The sequence below is a fragment of the Nannobrachium achirus genome, assembly GCF_963921795.1.
Source record: "Nannobrachium achirus genome assembly, chromosome: 7".
Lineage (NCBI taxonomy): Eukaryota > Metazoa > Chordata > Actinopteri > Myctophiformes > Myctophidae > Nannobrachium > Nannobrachium achirus.
The window spans coordinates 37358577-37385217 of record NC_137816.1 but is presented as its reverse complement, the minus strand read 5'-3'; the positions used below and the strand labels follow the sequence as shown (position 1 = coordinate 37385217).

The 26641-nt window shown below is 42.6% G+C and overlaps 1 protein-coding gene across 2 annotated transcripts in view; it reads left to right on the top strand.

Annotated features, from left to right (window-relative positions):
* Positions 1 to 26641, top strand: part of dennd2b (DENN domain containing 2B) — an 80789-nt gene that overhangs the window by 25058 nt on the left and 29090 nt on the right. For both annotated transcript variants that reach the window (XM_080730638.1, XM_080730637.1), the window contains exons 3-10: positions 7770 to 9059; positions 11607 to 11752; positions 18958 to 19079; positions 20087 to 20302; positions 21483 to 21579; positions 21873 to 21917; positions 24191 to 24375; positions 26264 to 26373. In XM_080730638.1, coding sequence (XP_080586764.1) covers positions 7770 to 9059; positions 11607 to 11752; positions 18958 to 19079; positions 20087 to 20302; positions 21483 to 21579; positions 21873 to 21917; positions 24191 to 24375; positions 26264 to 26373 — 2211 coding nt within the window. The remainder of the gene's footprint in view (positions 1 to 7769; positions 9060 to 11606; positions 11753 to 18957; positions 19080 to 20086; positions 20303 to 21482; positions 21580 to 21872; positions 21918 to 24190; positions 24376 to 26263; positions 26374 to 26641) is intronic.

Here is a 26641-nt window from a genome sequence, read left to right as displayed (position 1 = left end):
TATTAATTATGTTTTCGATTAATCAATTATTAATTAATCCCTATTTTATACCTCATGGTACAACATTGTACAAAATAATTAAACGCTTAGTTAAACGCTTCGTTAAGTATTGCATCCCTGCTGTACTTACTACTTACTCTATGTATATATTACTACGAAACACCCGTCTGAGGGATGTTTTTATCTCTTGCTCTCCTTATAGTACCAAAGGTTTTACAGCGTTGAACATATTGTAGAATTGCCAGCACATGATAGGCTGCTGAGACACAATTTCGGCTTGAAAAAACTCTCACAAAATGGATGAGATGGCTGTAGTTAATGAATATGTGAACTCATCATGGGTAGTGTTGAACATCAGGTATGTTATGTTAATGCTAATACAACATTCCCAAAATAAATGTATGCAGTGGTTCAGCAGCAGAGCACATAACAAAACCCTGTTAGGGGTATATGTGTGTGCGTGCGTGCATGCGTGCGTCTGCGCGTGTGCGTGTGTGTGCGTGCGCGCGTGTGTGTGTGTGTGTGTGTGTGTGTGTGTGTGTGTGTGTGTGTGTGCGCGTGCGTGCGTGCGTGCGTGCGTGTGCGTGTGTGCGTGTGCGTGTGGGTGTGTGTGTGTGTATGGATGCTCAGTGACACCAAGGGATGATAGACTTGCAGATGTCGTCAATCAGTAATGAAATGTAATAGTGCGTGACCGGCCCCTCTCCATCCTGGTCAGCAAACAGGAAGTGGTTTGTGGCTGGAATGCCCTGGAAGGCTTGGAAGCCTTATAGTGGGAGGAGCCAGCAGCCAAGTTGTCACTGGCACTGATGCTCTGTGTATGTGTGGTCGACCCAGCTGAAGTTGTCCACTGCCAAAACTGGCCTTAAAAATGCTAGTGTGGTCCAGACCAACAGAATCAGACCCTACAGTAAGATTCTAACTTTAATGTAGAATCTTAACCCTAATGTAATCAACCCTAATGGGTCCATTTGGTTACATTTGTTACATTTGGTTACGCTAAAACGCTAAAAGGCATGAATGCTGTCATACACAACACGCAAAAAATGATGGATTATCATTATTAGGCTTCTAAGTTCAGGTCTAAGGCTAAACAGGAATGTGTATACTACGTCAGATATATAAAGGAGCTTTTCACCAGCAGTGTCCAAGCATCCAACAGCCTCCTAGCCTACCAACATCCCTTATTGTCTCCACCAGCCGAAGGCTGAGGGAGAGTATGTTTTCCCCTCCGTCCGTCCGTCCGTCCGTGCGTGCGTCCGTGCGTCCGTCCGTCCGTGCGTCCTCGCAGTTTGTGAGCGCCTAATCTCAGTCGCCGTTGGCCCGGACGCTGCCAAAGTGAGCACACACACTCCCTGGATGTCAATCTAGAACCTCTGCCCTAAATTTTTCAAATGGGCCTTTTCTAGCGCCACCTAGTGGCCGATGTTCGCAAAACACATTTCGGTGCACTACTCTTCCAGATTTTGTCCAAAAATCCTACAAATCGGTAGGCAGTTTCTCGACAGTCATGTGATCGACACGGATCTGTCCGATTTTTCATATTCCATCCTGATTGGCTAAGATTGGCTTCCAAAGTTTGTAGGATTGAGCCGTTTGGAACAAAATGCCTCAAATCACAAACGCAAAGTGCAATTATCATGAAATCGCGCACACACGTTCCCACTAGGCCGAGGAAGAAATGCCACTTATTTTTTTTTAAATCAGCCTCATGGTGGCGCTATAACAGGCCGATTTGTGGTTTTACCTATAACTCCACCGATCAGTTTCACACTTTGTAAGCGCACTCCCTAGAGGCTAAGGATAAACCTTTGCCCTGCATTTTTCACATGAGCCTTTTATAGCGCCACCTTTGGGCCGACATATGTAAAACACATTTTTGGATATTACTCCTTGAGATTTTATGCAAAAATCACGCAAATCGGTACACAGTATCTCTATAGTCATGTGATCAAGTCCGATCAGTCTGATATTTCATATTCCATCCTGATTGGCTAATATTAGCTTCCACATTTTGCAGGATTGCTCCGCTTTTGAACAAAATGCCTCCAATCATCAACGCACCTTGCGATTACCGTGAAATTTGCCACACATATTCCCACTAGGTCAAGGAACAAATGCTACCTTTTTCACATTGGCCTGTTATAGCGCCACCATTAGGTAGACTTTAGCAAAACACATTTTTGGAACACAATGCTTCAAATCATGCATGCAGCGTCCGATTGCCATGAAAGATCTAAGGTGAGGAACATATGCCACCCTTTTTACATTGGCCTATTATACAGTAACACCACCAGTACGCACGGCCTGGTGGAGACCTGTGCTCGGAAGAGCACTGCTTCTAGTTGTGCATGGTACACTCTGCTCTAGGTAGCCACATAGCACTGTGTTAATATGGTTATAATAATCTGAAGCCTGATGGTCTATAATACTGCAACATTGTGTTGTTAATATGGGTTTTGGCACTCGGGAGATAGATTGATTGACCTGGCAATTTAGTTGTCATAACAGCACCACAGTATTAAACACCGGACAGATATAGATAGGGGTAAAGAGTTAGATCTAAACTTCTAGAAAAAAGAAGAAGAAGGGAAAAAAAAGACAATTCCAAGTAGAAGCCATGCTTCTTATAATGTAATGACGCTTTTGGTCTCATATGTACAGTAACAGTTAATTACTCTGATGCTAGATAAGAGTGTGGAGGGCAGTGATTCAAGAGTCTCGAGTTGGTGTTGGCTAGACCATCAGCACTCAAATAAATACTCCCAATTGAGAGTCTGAGTCATGTCAGTGATTATAGAGATGGCAATGAATGACTGTTTGATTCTGAGGAAGACACAAGTCGAAACGTCAGTCAGGGGGACTGCCCCATAGGTCGAACTCCCGTTGGGTCGAACAGCGTCAGGCAGGTTAGATAATAACCCGCGAGCGTCGGCAGGTTAGATGATCACCCGCGTCACGGTTACTGAGGTTAGGTTTAGGGTTAGGGTTAGAGTTAGGCATAGTTTTACTGAGGTTAGGATTAGGGTTGGGGTTAGAGTTTGGTGGTCGATCCAAAGGGTGTACGACCTAATGACATGTTACCGTCAGTCAGCCCCCAGAAAATAGTAAATACGTGCAGACCAATCGAGTGCTCCAGTATTTTATTTGGGTTGCCTTTCCTGAAGTTCACAGGTATTATCCTCTCTGAATGAATGACTTCACTTTGTCTTTTATTTCAGTGGTTCTCAACCACTGAAATACAGAATTTCCCCCTTGGGATAATAAAGGTATCTATCTATCTATCTATCTAACCTTTTCAGGCCGCGACCCCCAAAATAATCATATTTGAACTGGGGACCCCTCACCCTGACAAGCACTAAGAGTTGAGGAATTATATTTTGTATGACACAGTTATATTGCGAAAATAGCAGATCTACAGTACATGCTCACAACGCCTCGCAACGCTCAGATCGGCTATTTTCACAATTTTAGCCTCTAATATTTGACAATTGTGCCAATTTTTTATTTGTCATTTTATAGAAAAAGTCCTTAAATTGTCACTTTAGAAATGTGCAGATACCCTCTATCTTTATTATAGAATTGAGCAAAAGCCGCATCCCACTTCCAAGCCCATTCACGCCTACTTTGCATCCACTCCAACTCAACTTCAACTCAACGGTAGGGAGAACGTAAGCCGCATCCCACTTCCAAGCCCATTCACGCCTACTTTGCATCCACTCCAACTCAACTTCAACTCAACGGTAGGGAGAACGTACGGAAAAATACCGCCCACCTCTATGCCGATTCGCTAACCGCCCCATTCACTGCAGCCGAGAACACAGCCTGCCCTGCAACGCATCCTGCTCCCCCCTCCCCCTTCCCCCCTCCTCACACACTCAGTCACTCTGAGCAGACAGCAGAGGGGGAGACCTCTGATAGACAGAGGCTAAACTAAAGCTGCCTGAAAAAAAGTTGTTTAAACAGCTTGGAAACCATTCGCTGCCACTGGATTAATAACTGATCATCAATACATCAAATAGGGATCTACTACCTTTGGATGTTCAATTGGAGAGGACAACAGCAACACATTGAAATCCACGTTTTTAGGCTCCAACCGCTTGCAATAGATCCAGAGAAATGCGATGCGATGCGTGATCATTTGTCTTCTCTTCAACACTGCACAAATTTTCAAGCTATCCTAGGCTGTGTAACGTTAGGTTAACAAGCTCGTTGACCCTCATTTGACATAGGCAATCGGCACAGTCTGGCTTGTGCTGCGTGTGTCAACTGAATGCATTAGCCCAGATATCAAGTAATCATGATCTCCCCCTCATGCTAAAATGACTTTAAGTTCCACTTCTCCCCAAAATGTATTTTCCATCATGAATGACAAGCCTATACTATTGTTGCATTTAGGCTCTTTATTAAACTATAAGCCTGTGTTTTATTACACAGGCTACACAATAATGGTAAATAAAGTAGCTTACTCTAAAATAATCCATCCATCCATCCATCCATCCATCTTCAACCGCTTATCCAGCATCGGGTCACTGGGGTAACAGTTCCAACTGAGATTTCTAGAGTTCCTTAATAATAATAATTCAAATAAACAATACTAATGATTATAATTGCGACCGTCAGGTCGCAGTTACTATGAAAACCTCCACCGCCTGTCTGTCCGTCAGTCTGTCTGTCACGTCACATCACACTTTTTTGCCCCTATCCATGTGAAATTTTCCACACACAATCCTTGTCTGCCAATCCACAACCTCCACCCTTCCAGGGACCCCCGCAGCTCCAGGGACCCCCGCCAAATTTTTTAAAACACATTTTTGAATACTGCTCCTACAGTTTTTGCCCTAAAATCACACCAATCGCTACACAGTATGTCTACACTTATCTCATCGACATGGATCTGTCCCATATAGCGCCACCATCAGGTCGATTTTTAACACATTTTTGGACCTAAAATCACGCTGCGACCTGACGGTCGCTTATCATACATTCATAAATACATACAGTACATACTGTATAAATGTATCCGCCTTATTCCACCTTTATCTATACATTTCCACAACAATATACAGACAGAAATGGCATATTTTGGACATAGTTCGATTCGTGATTAATCATGATTAATTAATTTTTAAGCTGTGATTAATCTGATTAAAAATTTTAATCATTTGACAGCCCTAAGATGGATACATAGATAAAGATAAAGATTGGAATCTCGGAATCTCCATATCAGTTGCATCACTAACAATAATTAAAAACTAACAATAGTCATAATAATAATAATAATATCTGGAATTTACATAATACTTTTACAGTTCACTACAGTAAGGCACAGAACAGTACCGTAAAGTACAGTACACTACCATACAGTACAGTACAGAAGATACAGTACACTACAGTACAGTAAGGTACAGCACAATACAGTACAGTAAGGTACAGTACACTACAGCACAGTAAGGTAAAGTACAGAACAGTACAGTAGATACAGTAAGGTACAGTACAATACAGCACAGTAAGCTACAGTACACTACAATACAGTAAGGTACAGTACAATACAGTGCAGTAAAGGTACAGCACAGTAAGGTACAGTAAGGTACAGTACAGTACAGTGCAGTAAGGTACAGCACAGTACAGCACAGTACAATACAATAAGGTACAGTACAGTAAGGTACAGTACAGCACAGTAAGGTACAGTACAGTACAGTACACTACAGTAAAGAAGCGGGGGTGGACTCTAGATGTGAGCGGCCCAAAGGGCCGCGAACCTCTAGTACAGTACACTTAAACTTTATGTTGGTTTGTTTACAGTTGAGTGAGAAAACAATGTTGCACATTAAGTTAATCATCTGGGGACCGCCCCAAATAATTTGGGGACCTCCCTGGGGGTCCCTACCCACAGGTTGAGAACCACTGTTTTAGTTCACTGTAAAAAATGTCCTGCAAGAAGGTCCCTGATTCTTGTAGCTTTTTCATGCCTGTTTTGAAAGAAACCAGTGATTAATGGTGGCAGAGTAGTAAAATGAGAAATTATCCGCAATATAAAATGATTCCATGAAAACAAAGCTGTTCTTTAATTGAACACTTATTTTGAACTACTGACTAAACAGATTTTAAGAATTAAGCTGAATCTGAATAATCGTCATACTGAAATATTGTAGGCCTAATCATCAGCAGTAACTGGAAAGTAAATATTAGGCTACTGGCCAAAGTCCATTATGACCTGTTACCTGGAGGGATTGGATTTATGGGAAGTGACATAGACAGAAACTCCTGGGTAGAGCCTACATGTTCCCAGGTGTTCTGACAATATCCCCACCCTAGAGCATGTGAGAAGCAAGAAGGGCAGGGCGCAGAGAGGTGTGAAGCAAGATCTGTCCCAACCTGCATCCATGGATCATACTGTAGTCCACAGCCCTCAGCTTCATCCTTCCAGTTCAATGCTTGTTATTTTAACTAAGGCTGTGACATCAGATCTCCCAACGCCTCACTTTCGCAAGAGTCAGCTTGTTGCCAAGTTGTGACAGAGTTCCTGAAAGTCGATGAGTGTTTTAGGTGTCAGGGAGACCTGCGTAGATTACGAGGGAAAACTGGGTTTTCTCTGTGTGGGAACCTCTGTAGCGAACTACGTAAGAGTGTGTCTGTGTGGTGAACAATGATGTAGTCAGCATTGACCATGGGACTATCAGCCTGTCGGCACATCAGTTAGCCCCGGGGTTCATAACACAAAAAACGCTCGGAGGATTAGGAGAAGAGCAGAAAGGCTTTTTAGAGGTAAGGCTGTCGTATGTCTTGGTTTGTGGTATGATAATTCTTTGTGTGTGGGGTCCGCTTTAATTCTCCCTAAATCATTTTAATTATGTGGAAAAATCTATAGAGGCCTTTTTCATTCTAGATCCGTATTTGATTTGGCTTTAATTTGGATCTCCCTCTGCCAAAGTTATGTCAAAAGACACAGTACTTTCCATTAGTTATTTTATGAGTGGTGAAAGTTCATACTTTCTATTACAGAATGTCAGAAATATTCAAAGGTTTATATGGTCATACATAGTGTAAAGTTTTCTTCTTCTATTTCCTCAAGAATGTTTTTTCTTTTACCATTTAAGCGTGTAGAGTTTACAAAATGCTTACTCATCCAACGCTGCAACTACCTGAGGTGACTAATGACATTTCTCATGTGTTTAAGACAGTAATTCTACACAGCAATTGTTCTTTCTCGAGTTAATATTTAAAGGTGTAATTGTTGTTGTTTTACAGCTTGCTGAACAATTTAAACATGGATGTTCTAGAAATGAAATGCTTTGAATGACATACTGTATGGCAGTGGTTCTCAACCTGTGGGTCGGGACCCCCAGGGGGGTCCCCGAATTATTTTGGGGGTCCCCAGATGATTAACTTAATGTGCAACATTGTTTTCTCACTCAACAGTAAACAAACCAACAGGAAGTGTAAGTCTATAGAGGGTATTGCACATTTCTAAAGTGGACAATTTAAGGACTTTTTAATACCTCTAAAATGACAAATTAAACATTGGTCAAATATTAGCGAGATCTACATGCTCACAACGCCTCGCAACGCGAGGTGTTGTGTGCATGTAGATCTGCTATTTTCACAATAGAACTGTCTTAATAAAAATGTAATGCCTCAACTCTTGGTGCTCGTCAGGTCGGAGGGGTCCCCTGTTCAAGTATTATTATTTTGGGGGTCGCGGCCTGAAAAGGTTGAGAACCACTGCTGTATGGCACCCGTTTAGACACACACCTCTGTTGTTTCAGGTGCCAGTCTAGTACGTCCCCGCCACCCATCCTCTCTGCCAACCAGGCGCGGTGCCAGGAGACAGTCCTCAGCGACGGTGAGAGCTCCGCCAAACAGAGCAAGTACGTGAAAACTGACGGCAGGCTCCTGGGGCGTGCCGGCTGGAGTAGCAAGACCGCTAGCTTACGCGGTGGTTCCTCGCTTTCTGCCGACTTTGACTCCCATACCCGACTCACCAAGTCTAAGAGCATCGGGTGCCTGGACAACAGGCTCTCTATATACAAGCCCCCATCTGCAAGCCAGGTGTGTCAGGAAAGTCAGGGCACCCAGGAGCAGAAGCAGACCCAGACGCTAGGGGAGCTCCCAGGGGGAGATGGACTTAACGGTGGACCGCTGAGCTGGAGCACTTTCTCACTGGGGCCGTCCTGTAACCAAGGCCACAAGCGGACCCTGTCTCTCAGCCACCCGGTGACAGGTGTTGCTTCGGCTACTATCCGTAAGAAGATCTCAGAATGGGAGTGCAGGAGGGTGGCTCTGCCTAGGATGAGCTTGTGTCTGGATAAAAGACCAGGAGCAGAACGTGTGGGGGGCAGTGAGGGCTGCCCCAGCCTTATTTCTTCTCCCTGCAGCGAGAAGACGTTTGACTTCAAGGGGGTGCGGAGAATGAGCACAGCCTTCTCAGAGTGCTCCTATACAGAGACGGAGGAAGAGAAGGCTGTTGCAGACAAAGAGACTCTGGGCCGCTTCCAGAAAAGGCTTGGCAAGCCAGAGGCCTCAGGAACATTCCTGCGCTCCCTGTCTGCTCGGAAGGAGACATCGGCAGTCCTCAACAGGATACAGAAGATAGAGCAGGCCCTGAAGGAGAGCCCCAGCCTGGCCCCTCCGCAGTATCTGAACAACTGCTATGCTCCAGACAAGACAAGGCAAAAGTCCTTCACGATAGGCGGCCCAGAGGACTTAGACAGTACATGCACTAGTAAGCGCAGCAGTATTTGCTCTGTGACCACGGAACCGGACACTCTACTGGCATGCGATAAGCTCTCTAAACTCAGACAGAGGTTCAGTGTGAGCTCAGTAAGGTCTGAGAGTCCAGAGCCAGCCGGCCCTCAGACCACTGGGGGTGCACCAGTCAACCCCCTGCCCAAACCTAAACGCACTTTTGAGTATGATGCCAACCGAAGCCAGAAGAGCACGTTGTCAGCCAATGGACTACCTCCTAGCAGGCCTTCTGAGTCCCCCCCACCCCTGCCTTCAACGCCTGCGCCCAGCGTAATACGGATGCTGAAAGCCAAGGGGGGCTCCCCCAAGAGGTGAGACAAGAGAATCAGTCTGCTTACAGTATGTCTGCGGTTATTCATCAAAAATGAATCATGCAGTTACAGTATTCCACAGTTTGAATGCACTGAATGCTTAAGCATTGTTTGTCTCACTCCCACTGACTCCCAGTATGGTTTATGACCTCTTTTGGTCCTACATTCTCACACAATAAAAGCATCAGCATTTGTTGAGATTGACTGATGATAGTTAGCTTAAGATTGATTCCTGTTCATTTCAATGCTATAGTTTACCATTAAAGCTTTGTAGTTTTACAGGTTCAAACAGCCAATCAAGACAAAACGAGATAACATATACTTTGCCAGGTACAAAGTAAAATCCTCAGTGGTATTTTATGGATCCATTTGGTTACATTTGTACACTCTCAGAGTTACAAATGAATAAATGGCCATTGAGGATGTTACTGTGTAGTTAAAATGTATTAATGACCCTTTTTGTCTAACAGTAAAAAACACCCAAGAGAATTTAATTACATATTCTTCTTTACTCTGGTTCTTCTTTACTATGTTTCTTTTTCTTTTCTTTTTTTAACCTTTATGTAACCAGGCAAGTCATTAAGAACAAATACAATACAAAGCCAAGCACCCTTGAGGGAGAGGGGCTGGCGCTAAAAAAAGAAACGGTTAAAATTAAACAGCAGGTTAAAACAACAGGCACAAAAGGAATTTCCGCGAAGACTAATTAAGAATGTATATATAGGTGTAGCTATGAGTCCTCGCTCTTTATGTCCCTCCAGTAGTCCTCAGATATGATTCAGTTCAATGAGCGCGGACAGCGCCTTACTACGTCTTCCTGTTGTGCGATTAAGAGGAAATCCTTTAACATCCCCTGACTAAGGCTGACTTAGGCTGTGTTTAACAATCCTGTGGCTGAGGAAGTTTCGACCATCCTTTAAAACCACAAGCCATCATTGGAGACGCAGGGCGGACATTTCTGCACTAATACTGCATAAGCTGTACAACTCACCACTTCAGTGTTGAGCAGGGGTGTCGCACCAAACTCTGGGCCCGGGGTACTTTAACTATTGAAAAATAGCAGATATACAAGCTCACAGTGCGGCACCGAGATCTGCTATTTTTGAAAAATCGTGAACATCGTGAACAAGTCTTTGAATATTTCAAATCCTTCTAAGGTTTTTTGAAAAACCTATGTTTCTATGTCAGTGGTGCTCAAACCTTTTCATGTGAAGGATCCACAAAATGATATGTATTTATTTGGCCATGGACCCCATCTCAAAATATTTAGCTCCAGGGACCCCCCAGACGCAAAATTTGAGTTACAAATGTTTGCTTAAAAAATACATATATTCAAAGATTTGCACGCATTTTTACGACTTTTCAAAAATAGCAGATCTACAAGCTCGCAGCGCGGCACCGAGTGCCGCGCTGTGAGCTTGTATATCTGTGAGCTTTGCTATTTTTCAATAGCTAAAGTATAAAATAATTAAGGCCCCTCCATCTTGGGCCCTAGTAACTCAGCCCCCCCCCCCTTGTGACGCCCCTGGTGTTGAGCCATGATGTGCATTAGGTTTTGCAGAAACGCCACAGAGATGTTGTTGAATATTTTGCATTGCTTTGTTTTTCACTGAATGGAACGCATATCGCTGTCTGCTTTTTTGATAGCCTGTGCTCATTGGCTCTGTATTCTCCTCTCTGTCCCTGAAGCGAGGAGCTAAATCGGCTGAGGTTCTGGACAAGGTTGACGCCCCCTCGCGGCTTGGGAGCTTTTGGCTACGCTCCCTTCGTGGCAGGGAACATTGAGTGTAGCAACATTTTCATAAAATACCAAAGATCGAACATTTTTTAGACTTCGCCCACTTCCACTGTGCTTTCTGCAGAGACGCACATTTAATATAAAATGACAGACAAATAAAACGCAGTAGGCCTACTATGCAGGAAAAAAAGGGGGAAAATACCAAAGAAGTGTTTATTTTTTTATTTACAAATCGCCACGCTAGTAACCACTGTGCTTTCTGGGGAGACGCGCATTTAACATAGAATGACGGACATATAAAATGCAGTACTATGCAGGAAAAAAGGGGGGGGGGGAATACCAAAGAAGTGTTTATTCTTTTTATTTTCACGTCGCCCGCTACCACTGTGCTTTCAACAGAGACGCGCTTGACACAAGAGGTCTCCCACTCTCCCTGATTCGCAAGCCTTGGGGGGCGTCAACTTTGTCCAAAACCTCAGCCGATTTAACGCCTCGCGTCTCTGAAAAATGTCAGCTGCAGGTTTAACACTTTTGAGAGACAGCTATAGACTCATTGAAACACAATGATTATCTTCAAGTCGCTCGTGGCCTTCTCTTGATTGTACAGTAATTGTCCAGTGGAGGATGTCAGGGGGGAGCCAGACCTTCTTTACTCTTATCTCAACACCATGACTCTTTCTATTTCGTTTTCTGTCTTAACTCTTCTGTCTTTCCTGGTAACTGACTTCCTCTGTGTAAATTCGATTGCATCTTTTGTTGTCCTTATGACTTATCTCTGTCCTTTGACATTAATTTTCATTCCTTTCCAGGGAGTCATGTGAGTCAGAGGATGCTGCAAGCCTACCCTCCTCCCACCCATCCTCACCTTCAGAGAACGGCACTGGAAGCACAGAGACCCGCAGTCGGCCCAGTGGCAAAAGCACTTTAGAGGAGAATGCCTATGAGGACATAGTAGGTAAGTACAGCATCACAGCACCAGTAGGCATGACCACAATTTGACCGACAACCACTTAAACCCTGTTTACTTTGTTGACCATGGTCCCCCAGAGGTCTTTTTCCCTCCTACCGTATATATCTCTTCGTAAAATGTAGACAATCTACAAGCTCACAACGCATCGCTTGTAGATCTGCTATTTTTGGCAAATGTTCGCTCTAGATTCTCTAGAAGATGACGCTAGGGTTCACGTGGTTAAAGGATTTGAATACTCGCACACTGGAATACAGCCTAAAATACTAAATTGAATAGCAGCATTTCAACCTGATTCAACCTTCATCAGGCAAAAAATAACTAAAAAGACCCTGTTGGTTTGAAACATTATTCAATAAAGTATTGGGAGCTATGTTTAACCCTGTGTGCATATATTTCCTATATGTATCTTCACGTGCACTTCTATCCTGCACCAGGCCTAGGCCATCGGGGTTGGATGTGCTCACAGCTACCGGTACCTAACGGTACACAATTTGACTGTTGCCAGCCACACACTGATCCATTTTCTTATATCACACATGAACTGTCTTAGGACGCCACAGTGCTTATACTGTAAGGGAGCCAGCAACAACAGGTCATAGATAATGCGTGTCTTCCTGGAGGAAGTGTGCAATAATGGTTTAAGTCTGTTATTTGTCTTTTTGTTTAAGAACGTACAGGAAATTACAATATCACTCAGAATATCTGTTGATCATCTCTAGAACAAGAGACTGTAGAGTTCTGTGGGACTTTATAACAGAACTTTTAGAAGATAATCTGTGATCAAACGTGTTGTTAATACCTTTGCATTAATACCTGTGTCCCCAACCTGACCTCAGGGGTGTCACACAAATTCTGGGTACAAGGATTCACTGCGGGCCCCTCATGGATGTTCTTCATGGGGGGAGGGGGTTTAATACCTGTGTCCCCAACCTGACCTTTTACATTGGAATGGGAACATGACCTCGCTGGTGGAATACTCTGAATTGTTACAAAAGTAAAAGTAGCAATAACACAATGTAGAAATACTTTGTTACAAGTAAACAATCCTGTATTCAACATTTTAATTGGGATCAAAATGTACCAAATGTGAAACTTCTTATTACGTAGAATGTTCCATTCCAGACATTCTTTCTAAAGATGTCAAAATGGTCAAACTCTTTCGACCGGCTCGGTGGCCATGGGTTAGAGCCTGGGAGGTCAAGTATTCAATCCCTGGTGTACCAAAGACAAATTGTATCCAATGACTTCCTGCTTGACACATAAGCATTAAGGGTTGGATTGTGGGTAAGTCCCTGCGACACAAACTAGTATCATGTCCAGGGGGTGTACTTGTACATCCAGCTGCCTCACGCTACAGAAACAGGAGATAGACACCTGACCTATGGCCCACAAGGTCCTGAAACTGTTAGTTCCTAAGGCTACCCTCGCCTATTTTTGAACAGACAAAGTATAAAATAGGGCTAATGTATGTTTTGTATTAATAGATTATTAAATCTACAAAGTAACTTGTAACTAAAGTTTTCAAATAATCCTAGTGGAATGAAGCATATAAAATTGAAAAAATAGAAATACCTAGAAGTACCTAAAATATTTACACTTACCCTAAGTACAGTACTTGAATAAGTAAATGTTACTTTCCACCACTACAACAACGAGGGTCACTCAGAGGTGACTCAGGTTTCAGTTGCACAGTAAATCTAAGTTATGCTCATTATAACAGTAACCTTTAGAAGGGTGTTTGATGATGATTTAGCTGTGTTTTTAATGATAGGGCCAGCAAATGGGCAGCGTGGTTCCATGGCAATAACTTTATCAGGGCAGATTCCTCTCCTTATCTCTTGCAGCCTATCTAGTGAGGTATAGCAAACGTCTACAGGGATGTGTTTTTCTCTGTATGTGTAAAAGCTTTTCAGGTAATTCAATCCTCTTGCCGCACCAGGCCTGAGGGCTTCATTTACATTCTGTTTTAAATTTGTAATACTTCAAATGCAGCCAGAGACCATGTACAAAGGCACTGTAAACACCCTTACAGTATAATCTATTTGCCTTTACTTTTATCTTAATAATTTATGTTCTCATCTTACACTAATTGAGTATGGAACAACATTGAACAATGTTGGGATACTTTATACTCTATATCGTCGTTGTTGGGTGGAAATCTTGTATGTCCAAAACCGTTTGTTTTGTATTCATCGTTTTTTAAATGATTTAAACTAGTGAAAACAGCCGATCTACACGCACACAACTCGCTTGTAGATCAGCTGTTTTCACTACTTTTGTGCGATGGCCTTGTATGATGAAGCAGTGCTTGACTTTGCGAAAAGATTTACAAATGTGAAACTTGGAGATACAAGGTTTCTACCCGACAGTGATGATATTTTCTTTTAAATGTGAGCAGCAACTTCTCACACTTCAATTGCTTAAGGGACATGGTGTGTATAACCGTGTCAACACAATCGAGTTGCACCCTTTTCAGGGCACAGAGACGACGCAGTAAATTCCTGAGTATTAATTTAAATCTGAGAGTTTACGAATGGAACCAAATGGACACTTACAGATCCATTTGGTTCCATTCGTAAACTCTGTGTGTTAAATGAACACTCAGGATTTTACAGCGAAAGTGCTTGTTTGAAGGGCTGGATACGCTCAAGAGCCAAATTCCTTTCCGCTAGGAAATGACCCGAGGCCTGCTGCCCAGTGAAAGTGCCAGTTCTCCCAGTGCATATTTCACATGGCAGAAATGTGTGTCAGTATGAGAACTGGCCTGACCATCATAAATCCTCTCTGTGCTAATGAGGCTTGGACGCGAGATACAGTAAAAAGTCAGTGTTGAAAAGTATTTTTATTTTTTTCAGAATGGAGGCAAAGCAATGAGCAGCCCTCTAGCTTCTTGTCTTCGCAAATACTGCATTTGCACAAGGGAATGTACCTAGAGTGGGACGGGTCAATGGACTTCATATGATACAGTCTTTATTTCTGACCCGTCTTTGTATTCAGACAGTCATCTCAGCCAGAGCAGGAATTCACATGCAGAGGACCTGGTTGTCTTTGATGTACGCTCTAACATAGACTCTATTGTTCGCTAAAAACAACCTTGAGTGGGGTACCCACAATTCAGTCAAGAATGTTTGTGATTGCTGCTTATTTCCATCATTCTTTATGAAAAGATCATCTCAGTGATTGTACTCTGGTTTGAAATAGATGTCTCTATTGGATTTTTTCATCATAGAGCAGTTACCAAAATGTTTTCCATGAGAACGTTAATATTCTGTTACCTGTGCTAAGAATGTCTGCAATGATAGATTGTAATGCCAGGGGAATGTAAGTGACCATGACTAGCATTGTTGACAGAGGGGTAGAGAAAGAATAAAAAGTCTATACTATAGATCACTGATTCCCAAACACTGGGACGGTTTTTATGGGTTCCTTCATTTTTTTGTTTCCATCATTTTGTTTTTAATTATTATTATTTCAAAACATTTTCAAAAAACATTACCAAAAGAAAAGCTAAATTGTTCATGTAAAAAAAAACAAAGATTTTTCGAAGTAATTTCATGAATCAATAATAGAAACAAATCTAAGAAATTCCATAAGAAGTAGTGAAAATAGCCGATCTACAAGCTCACAACGCGGCACGACAAATGTTAGGCCATATATTTTTAAAATCTCATACACACAGCCTTATTTATACACACAGACGAGGAGAAGATTTAATTTGATAAACTCTTTAATTCAATAGAGATACACAGATTGTCATTACTGTCTATTAGAAACTTCTCTGGCTCTCAAAATGGTAGGTAGTCCTGCTGGGATTTCCCAGCAGCACAGGGAGGGAGTTGGCAAAAACACAGCCAACATCGCCATTGCATTTTTCACTCTGTGTTTTGGTTCATTTTGAGTCTAGACACTTCAGTGTCTCGTCAGCAGTGAGGTCACTTGCCGTGACAGCTCAGTGCGTGGTGGCACTTTAGCTCTCGTCTAGTCTAATGGGTCAGCTGCCTTATTTTCCTTAGGGGAAATACACCCACTGACCAATCAGCCAAAGCTCCGCAATCTCTGCCCTTTTATCACCTCCCCAACCAGGGCAAATATAAAGACTGGGTACGTGAGAAAGGTGATTATCACATGATGTAGTAATCAGCGCCTTAAATGTTTATAACCGAAATTTTGTGAATTTTCTTCTAAGCGCACACTGTTGCAGTCATAGTTGAAAATAATGGTACCATGTTTTTGTTATTCCTAGTGCTAAAGAATTCAAACTCCAAAAATACTGTGCATCCCCCGGCATAATTTCTCCCATGTGGTCACGAGCAGACCGTCTTCAGGGTGGATGCACTCTATGGTTTGTGGTGCCGCCAAATGTTTATACAGAACTGGAGCTCATTTTTTCGTCCATTGCACATTCTTGTTTACCACATGAATGGGCGCGCGGTGCCACTGTAGCTAGTCCATTATGGGGGATGTTTTGTCCAAGGTCATTTTATGGGGAACAGTGTAGTTTGTCCTCTGTCTCGCACTGCCCAGAGCATCTATTGTGTAAACAGAGAGGTGCAATCACGGTGTGTTGCTGAGGTGTGCCCCTCCCTCCAAGTCCAACTAATGTGTGTGTGAGATTTGGATGTTTGTAATCAGAGGAGTTGATTAGTACCCTGTAGTACATCAAGCAGCCACAGAGACATATCATTTTCCCAGCAGGCTTTCATTACAGAATTGCTTTAGTTAAATGGAATCACCAAGGGGTCACAAACTATTTCTGCTCCCTAAAACTTTAATGACACGCAAGACAATCACCTAGGAATCTCATTTCATGTGACACAACATAATGTTCCAAAGATCCTTAAGATCCTTGTGCACGTGCGCGCACGCACATTTGTGTGTGTGTGTGTGTGTGTGTGTGTGTGTGTGTGTGTGTGTGTGTGTGTGTGTGTGTGTGTGTGTGTGTGTGTGTGTGTGTGTGTGTGTGTGTGTGTGTCTTTCAACCTCAAACAGGTTGTAAAATTAACCTTAAATAGTTCTTTGAACAACAAACCGCTACCTGTGTTTTACAGGGCCTTTTAACACAGACTGTCATTGTTCGTGTTTCTCAAGTTCACTGGGTTTTCCCCTAAAATGTTCAGGAGGATAAGGCACCGCTAGCTTGTAGTTTCTTGGTTTCTTGGTTTCCTTTGACAGATAATACGTTTCTTTCTTTTCAAAAGTTCCCCTCCTGCTTCAATCTCAACACCATCTGGCTCTGTTTTTATTCTCCAGTGTGGTTCCTTCACTTTCTCACAACCTTTTTGGACCTTGCCAAGAAGCTATTCTCAGAGCACACGTCTGAATGGACATGGACTTTGGTGTTACACAAGCCTCTTTCTTTTTTGGTATTGAAGTTGGCACTCTTCCAAGTGACATCAGTATGAGTTGTGCTGGTCTGTAACATTCTTGCACTTCTCATCTCTGTTATCAGTTATTGACTGAGAATACATCTTCTACGCAGCAGTGGGAAAATTCACACAACGTTGTGAAATTTTGTCGTTCACATGTTACATCTTCTTGTTGAGAGGCAAGAATGAGACCTCTAGTGTGATACTAAAGAACTGGGGTAAAGGTTGTCCGATATGGATTTTTCAAAGCCAATAAAGATTGCGATATTTTGGAGAACAGGAAGACCAAAATCAGCTAAAGATTAGGATATCCATTCTAGTGAACTATAAAAGGCATGTCTTTCATTCTTTGCAGGCAATTTCATGAACTCTTACTGACTTGCTTGACATTTTAATTATAATACATTTTAAATTATATATATATAAATAGAAACAAAACCAAATTGTGTCTTTAGTGATACCAATTTGTGGTACAAAATGCAAACATCTGCCCAGTATATCGGTCCAATATGTCATCACACTACCTCTAAACCTCTGACTGCTTTTGTCTGGGGATGTCTCAAGCCATGGGCAAGTGCCCATGAGACACCAAACACCTTGCAGGCTATTTCACACTAGATGTGTTTCACTGATTACAGAAAGCTCATAGGCCACAAATCTATTATTATTAATACAAGCAAATATGTACCGGTACAGTAGAACAGAGGTCTTTAACCGTCTTCAACAGGGGGTCCGGGACCCCTAGGGGGTCCTCAGAGTTACTACAGGGGGTCTGACAAATCTTTGTGTGATAGGATCATGTTTTTTACATTAATCACTTGAACCCTACCGTCCCTATTCTTAGTGGAAGGCGTTGTGAGCTTGTAGATCGGCTATTTTTTGGTTTGGTGTAGAGGGAAAAGAAGAGCAGACTTGTAGGTATTGACAGTTCAAGCGGTTAAATATATTAATCCAACAGATGATAGTGCTGTCAAACAAGTCTAAGCTGTATAAGAAATCTATGAACATTTTAAATCTGCAACACAATTGTTTACGTTATGTAGTGGGGGTCCCTGCCTCATCTCTCTCTCAGCTAAAACGTTGAAGACCCCTGCGGCAGAAAATGCGCGTTTCGCACCCATTTCATTTACTTCTCACTGCCTTCCAAACCTAAATCCATCATGTGATTCCCTGGTTGGAGAACCAGAGGCGAACAGATGACCCTCTTCTGCTGTCTCGTCCATCTCTCAGAGCAGACAGTTTGCATGCTTGGACGGTGACTCACCAGCGGCCCCGGGTCCAGGAGTTTTTAGCTGGGCCCATGCAGCCAGAAGGCCTAAAGGGGGCTGCAGGGCTCGTGGCCAACAGTAACTGTTTTGAAAAGAGGCAGCTACACTTCAGCCAGCTGAGAGTGACCTTTGGCTTGCCCTGCTTAACCGCGGGGAGCATCTCTCATGCCCCCAACACCCCTTTACTGACCCCTAATTGACCTCTGTTGCCCTGCAGCCACCCCCTGTTTTCTGTAAAAAAAAAACAGCTTGTGCTTGTGGATATTTCGTTGTTGTCGGGTGGAAACCTTGTATGTCCAAAACCGTTTGTTTTGTATTTATCATTTTAAAAATGATTTCCACAAGGCTTTGTGTGCTTGTAGACCTGCTATTTTCACTAGTTCTGTGTGACAGTCTTGTATGATGAAGCAGGGCTTTACTTTTTGAAAATAAATAAAATAAATAAACATACAAATTTGAAACTTGGAGATTGGAGGTTTCTGCCCGACAGTGACGATTTAGTCGTTTCATAGCTGGCACATTAAGTTTATTTAAATGCTTGTTTGCTCCCCCACAGAGAAGGAGAACCCATACGAGGATGTTGACCTGAAGCGCAGGAGTTTGGCTCGGAAGTCTTGTCTGTTACCGGAGAACAGGTCCTGGACCTCCATGGACAGGAAGCTGAGCTCCCCTCCACAGGTAAACGCAGCTGGAGGGGGCAGGGGCGTCACAAGGGGGGGGGGGGGACTGAGTTACTAGCCCCCAAGGTGGAGGGGCCTTAATTATTTTAGCTATTGGAAAAATAGTAGATCTACAAGCTGCTAGCTTGTAGATCTGCTCTTTTGAAAAGTCGTGAAAATGTGTGCAAATCTTTGAATACGCGTTTTTTAAGTGAACATTTGTAACTAAAAATTTGCTTCTGGGTGGGTCCCTGGAACTAAATATTTTGAGATGGGGGGTCCGTGGCCAAATACAAATCATTTTGGGGGTCCTTCACATGAAAAGGTTTGATCACCACTGACATAGAAACATAGATTTTTCAAAAAACCCTAGAAGGATTCGAAATATTCAAAGATGTGCACACATTTTCACGATTTTTCAAAAATAGCAGATCTACAAGCTCGCAGTGCCGCGCTGGGAGCTTGTATATCTGCTATTTTTCAATAGTTAAAGCACAAAATAGTGCATGATGAGGAACATTCATGGGGGGCCCGCAGGCAATCTTTGTACCCAGGGCCCAGAATTTGGTGCGACAATCCTGGCTGGAGGGAACTACTGGACTCTGGTGTGTTTTCCTGTGGTCAAATGAACCTCTGAAACGGGGGTGTGGTTCTGAATCTGGGAAGAGATCCTTTAAAAGAAACCTTGTCACACAGCAAGGTTTCTCATTTGTTGCACGGCAGGAAGCTGTTTGATGTGTTTAGACTTGGGGAGATTCCAGAGAAAGGTTAGTCTGGAAACTTGGCTCCTTTTTGCGTTTTAGTGCAGACACACTTTATCTCACTGAAGGAAAGAGGAATCGACTTTCTATTTTAAAAAGGAGGGCCCTGTTTCCCCTCAATTCAGTAGGAAAATACCTTTAAAAATTGGATTGGGATAAATAGTGTCTTGTTGTTCCTTGGCAAACAACTACCTTTGTGATTCACAAAACGAGGCAACTCTACACTCAGACACCTGCCCTTATTTGTATCTTTTCCCGTCACTAGCTGCCCTCCAAACCCAGTAGCCAGTCCCTGTGCCTCTCTGGTCCCAGTGAAAGGAAGAGCCATCGGTCATTGCAGCTTTCCAAGCGCCACAGCCATGACGACATGCTGCTGCTACCCCAGTTGGGCGTCTCCCCCTCCTCTTGTGGCCTGCTGGACGACCGCCTTTGTAGCACCAGTGACACCTTGGCCTCCCATCGGCACTGGAGGATTCCCAAGGTAAATGCTGGTTGTTCTTAAAGCAAATGGGGGTCCGGGCTGGGTCCTTTCTGGAACACAATGCTCTAGTGGGGTAATGTAACTACTGCGTACAGTAGTTACAGTTGAAGTAATTACAGTAAGTCTCTGGAGAGGAGGCCCTTTAGTTGTACAGTAGTATGTTTTGCACATGGCAGGTTACTTCAGATTTATTTGTTACATCACAGGTTTACAGTTGTAAATCAGTGGGTGAAATTTGTTTTTGTGCAAGCTCAATTATTTTGTTGTTTTCCAGGAAAGAAAGAAAACAAAGTTTGGAGCGGGGGGTTTGGATAAGAGACAGAAGAATCTATATATCTACATTATATTCCCATAGCATAAGCAGCAAGTATGTGTGTGGAGGCACGGTGGCGCAGTCGGTTGCGCTGTCGCCTCACAGCTAGAAGGGGCATGTTCTCTCATCAGTGCCCATACCCTAGGTGGGGTTGGCGAAAGGGCCTTTCTGTGTGGAGTTTGCACGTTCTCCCCGTGTCCCCTAGGGTAGATACCCTCACAAAAAACATGCAGTAATCCTGGTCTCTATACTGCCTCCCCCTGGTCAACCGTGGCGCCTGATGGAGGGGAAAGGAACTGGTTGGGATAACATGTTCCTTCCGCACGTTACGTCCTACTGGGGAAACTCCCCCCTGTCAGGTGATAAGAATCGGCCTGCTCACTCCTCATGCACTGAAGGAAGCATGAGCTCAGTTGTGGGCTTTCCCCAGAGGAAGAGTAACGCCCAGGATTACATCTTAGGCAATTGGCAATGGGTGAAAAATGGGTCACAAAAGTCGTGAGATAAAAATATAGAAAAAAAAAGACGAAAAAAAAAAAGAAGTAAGTATGTATGTACACGATGTTAGACATAAGGTACAAAAGGTAACTGCACAACGGCCGGTCCACATAATAAGGTGAGACCGCATAAGGTAACCGCTTCACACGTAACAATCCACATGGTAGATAGATCTACAAAGGAAAAGTAGTTCTCATAGTCCACACGAAAGAGGTAATCCAACATAGGAAAAACTGTCCGTCAAAGGAAAGGAAAGAAGGAAAATAGGAAATGTAGCCTATTCTCTCTGAAAGTCCCTGACTCATCCCCTCATTACTGCTAAATCACTTGAGATAACCAAAATACCGAGTTTCCTCTTAATGTTTACAGATGGTCCAGAGAATCAATGCCATCTACTGCACTAAACGAGGGAAGAAGCGGCTGAAGAAGTTGTCCATGTCCAATCTTGAGACCACATCTCTCAGAGGTAAGGAAGGGCTATCTTCGGTCTCCTCTTCATGTGTTGAAAATGGCCGATCTATCTACAAGCTCACAATGCGACGCAATGCAACACATTGTGAGCTTGTAAATCGTCTATTTTAAGCGACCAACACTGTCATACGAAAGATTATAAATTAGTAAACATTTGTGTCTCAGCTGCCACCCACATAGAGCTATGGCAGTGTCCTTCTCCTGACATAAACAACGTCTGCCGTATTGCCCTTTGACCCAATGAAAATTCTTCTTTTGTTTTGTTCTCGGTCTCGTGCCCATCGCCAGATGACAACAGCGAGAGTGAGAGTGATTCGGATGACAGGTTCAAAGGTGAGAGGTGACAGCATGCGTTTGAACCCCATTTCCTGGGGTGGTGATGTGTTTTGGACTAATAGCTCTGTGTCTTTCCTTGTGTAGAGCATGTTTTCCTCACCACTCTTGCAGCAGATCCTCCTGGCCCTTAGGGTTTTGATAAGCCAGTGACCCGTTTGACCAGAGAGGCCGCAGGGTTGTAAACAGTGGTGGACAAAGTACTTAACCTCAATACTTCGGTCAAATTATAGATACACCTGGACCAAATACTCAACTACAAGTGACAGTTGCTCTGTCAAATTTGTACTTGTCGAGTTAAAGTACTGGAGTAGTTTCTGTATTGCAGTGGTGTAAAGTAACTAAGTACATTTACTTAAGTACTGTACTTAAGTATACTTTTGATATTTGTACTTTACTTGAGTATTTCCAATTTCCAAAACTTTTACTTCTACTCCACTACATCTTGGATCGACATATTTTACTTTTACTCCACTGAATTTATTGGAAAACTTTAGTTACTAGTTACTTTGCAGGTATACATTAAATATTACAAAACATACATCATGAACCACTTTAGCCCTATTTTATACCTAGGCTATTTTCAAACATTTTATACTTTTACTTTTGGTACTTTAAGTACATTTTGATGCCAATTCTTTTGTATTTTTACTCAAGTACATTTTGAATTCTGGACTTTGGGTGCCCACACACCAAAATACCTAGAGTGGAATCCGCCAATGCATTTCAATGAGAATGGAGCGTTTTTGTTTTTTTTGCAGAAATCCTCTACTGGCAAAAAACGCTCCTTCTCATTGAAATGCATTGGCGGATTCCACTCTAGGTATTTTGGTGTGAGGGCACCCTTTTACTTGTAACAGAGTACATCTATTTTTCAGTATTGATACTTTTACTCAAGTAAGACATGTTAGTACTTTTTCCTACTCTGCTGTATTGTAGATCCCCCCCCCCCCCCAGAAAATTAAATAAACATCAATAATACTGAAAATAGCAAATCTAGAATCTAGAAGTTTGCTATTGCTATTGATATTCTCAATCTCACTAGGGCTCAAAATGTGGTTAATTCTAATGTACTTTTTCCCTTCCTAGAAATGTAGTGGAGTCAAAATTACAGTATTTTTCTGTGAAATGTAGTAGAGCAAAAATCACAAGTGTCCCAAAAATACAACTATACCCAAGTACATAATACTATATATATATATTTTTTTACTTTAGTGCAGTTCTCAAGTAAATGTACTTTGTCACTAGACACCATAACTGAAAGGATTGGAATATGGCTGGATTAGCAGTAGACTACACAAACATCTGTCTATCATTCATCTAATGGAGATATGTATACTGGTGAGATTTGCTAGTTGTTTTTCTCTGTTTTAAACACATCAATCGGCGGAGTCATTAAAAGTGAATTATATGGTGTGTATCGACTGTGCGTAAACAGCATATTTCTTTATCTTTCTGAAACAAACACATTTTTACATTTCTATTCCCTAACTTTACTTGGCAATGACTCGTGCACTTTAAATTTGGGTTTGGATATGCTTTTCCTGTTGATGGATTAGGTTTTAGTAAAGTTTGTGGCAGCTGTGGAAAGTAACTAAGTATCTTTACTCAAGTGCTGTACTTGAGTACAATTTTGAGGTACTATATGTGTCAATTCTCCAATACTTAATACTTGTAGTCCAATACATCTTTCAACTTTCACTCCACTACAATTTGAAAACCGTTGTTAATAATTACTTTATAGATTTAGATTCTTAATTCAAAACATACATTAACCACCTATTAAACGCCTATTTTATACTTCGTCTGCGACCTTGTAGATTTCTAGTACTTTTGCTTTTGGTACTTCAAGTATATTTTGCTGCCAGTACTTTGTACTTTTACTCAAGTAACATTTTGAATGCATGACTTTTACTTGTAACAAATTTACATATGTACAATCAATGTATTTATACATTGTGGTATTGCTACTTTTAACTAGAAATACTGTTCCTACGAAACAGTGTTGGCTTGCATGTAACACCATGTATGGGCACAAAGATCTACCCTTTGGCTGCACCTCATTGGCTAAGGGCTGTTGAGGAGAACTTGACTGATAGATTACGTCATTTTTGAGGAGAACTTGATAGATAAATAATGAAGATAACATAGGTGTGCTCGCTTCCAGCAAGCCCACAATTAAGAAAATCAGATTACTTCTTCCACCGCTGGTTTGTGGACAGTGTCTGTCTTGCATTAATACTGTTGCCCCCCCCCCCTTTCCCCCCCTCCAGCCCACACCCAGAGGTTGCAGAAGCTACAGTCCATTCTGCGACGGGCGCCCAGCTACCGAACGCTGGAGCTGCAGCTCATTGAGTGGCAAGAGAGGGAGCTCTTTGAGTACTTTGTGGTGGTCTCCTTAAAGAAGAAACCCAGCAAAAACTCCTACTCCCCAGAAGTCACCTATCAGTTTCCCAAGGTAACTGGATCCAACATTTCTAAAGTGACAATTTGAGGACTTTTTAATAAGCCTTTTTAACTTATTGGTTGTATACAGCCGAGGAAACCGAATATTTTTCTATGTCTGTCACTGCTGGCTTCTCCTTCCTGTTAACGCGGGCACTAATCCAGTTTCCATCGTGCGCCATCGGACACTGCTATGCATCATGTGTTCGCGTATTCCATCAGCTTCTCAAATTCTCAAATTGATCCATCCGTTCTCCATCTGTAAGCCGTGGTGTTTACACAGAAAGCTAACAGGCCGGAATAGAGGACGGACCATCCGCTTCCGGTTTGCGGCCTCAATGTTAATCGGTCCGTCTCCATAATGTGTCCATGTAGAAACCGATCCCGGAGCATTAGTTCCGGCCTATTTTAGCTCCGCTTCGATAATATATATTTTTTAAATTAAAGCTTATTAAATCTTCAGGTTCCTCGGGCATGGCAGAGAAGCCCTACAAAGGTTTCATTTTTTTTGCACCAGTTGTGTTAATAACTCTAACCCTAACCCATATAAAATGACAAATTAAACATTGGTCAAATTGTCAAATTTGGGTCAGGGTTAGTTCTCGTCAGGGTGGGGGAGGGGTCCCCAGTTAAAATATGATGATTTTGGGGGTCGTGGCCTGAAAAGGTCGAGAACCACTGTTTTACAGAAAGAACGAAATGATATAAGGGTTCCTATACTGCTGTCCCCTGTGAGACTTTGTTTAAAGTACTTACCAAATGAACCCGTTGTACACTCCCAGGGGCTGTATTTTGATTGTCTTAAGTACCAGCTCTTATGCCTTAACTTAAAGGCCTGTCCATACTGTCTCCGACCACCAAACCTTTAGTCTGAGAGTTCCCACTTTCCAACGTGCAGCTTTCCGAACTCTAATTCAGCGCAATACTTCATAAGATCCGAGTGACGTCATTTCGTAGTTGAACCGGACCTTTCCGACGAAGAGTTTGGTGGTCGGAGACAGTATGGACAGGCCTTTAAGTCAAGGCATAAGGGCTGGTACTTAAGACAATCAAAATAGAGGCCTGTGTTAAACTAACCACTGAGACCCTCTACACTCTGAATTGGCTTTTTCCATCTACACCAAATCTCTGAAGCAAAAAGAACTGATCCTCAAGCTCACAACACATCGCAACTGAGCTAGTAGATTGTCTATTTTTAGCTAATGTGGATACTGTGGTTCAAGTTGGTTAACATTCACGGTTTTACATTGTAGAAAGAAATGCTGTGTAGGCTGAAGAAACTATCACATATGGAGGCCATTGTCTCATGCCCATCTTTTAACTTTTAATTACAAATCACGGTTTTCAATTCAGAACCATGCTTATTGGTGAGGTGAAATATGTTCTTCTTGCTTCTTTCTTGTGGCCATTGGGGCTGCCTTTGTCCACAGCAGATATTCATGGATTGTGGAGGGGGGGTGTAAGGGGAGAAAAAGGGGCCTCTACCATTTATTATACAGTATAGAGCTCAGAGGGCCCTTGGGAGCCTATTGACTACAACTAGTATAATGAGGGATCCGTTTCTATGGCAGGCAAGTGTTTATAGTTATTCAACAATATATTGAAGAAGTTATTTAAGATTTGGCTAAGCAGTTGTGCTCCTCCGGAGATGGAGGTCTGTCTCAGCCAGGAGAAAAGTGTAACGTCAGTGACGCCAGGGCCTTGTTGAAGGAAGAAAGGGGGGCAGGGTTAGCATTGTTGAGGCCTGCAATGGGGTGGAGTGGGAGTTAACTCTGTATGGGAGAAATCTGGCTGTGGTCATTTTAAAAGAATGTAATTTGAATGAAAATGCCCTGACTGAAACTCTCCTCTCCTCTCCTCTCCTCTCCTCTCCTCTCCTCTCCTCTCCTCTCCTCTCACAGCTAGAAAGGCCCACAAAGCAGATGAGGGAGGCAGAGCAGCGACTCAAAGCCATCCCTCAGTTCTGTTTCCCGGATGCAAAGGACTGGATCCCTGTATCCGAGTACAACAGGTACATCATGGCCATTCATTAATTACTAAACAGACTGTCAGTGTTGTTACAATATATTCACTGTCGTGAAAAAATTATGTTAGAAGTTGTTATTTTTTTTTTAATGGACAAGACCATAGCGTCAATATAAGATCTGTTATCTTGTGATCACTTCCCACCTGTGGTGCCCGTATCCGGGACCATGATTAAATCTTATCTGTGTACCGCAGAGGCCGCTGTGACGCTTTCTCTACTAAAACAGTTAATATAGGAATAAAGGCTGTCTTTA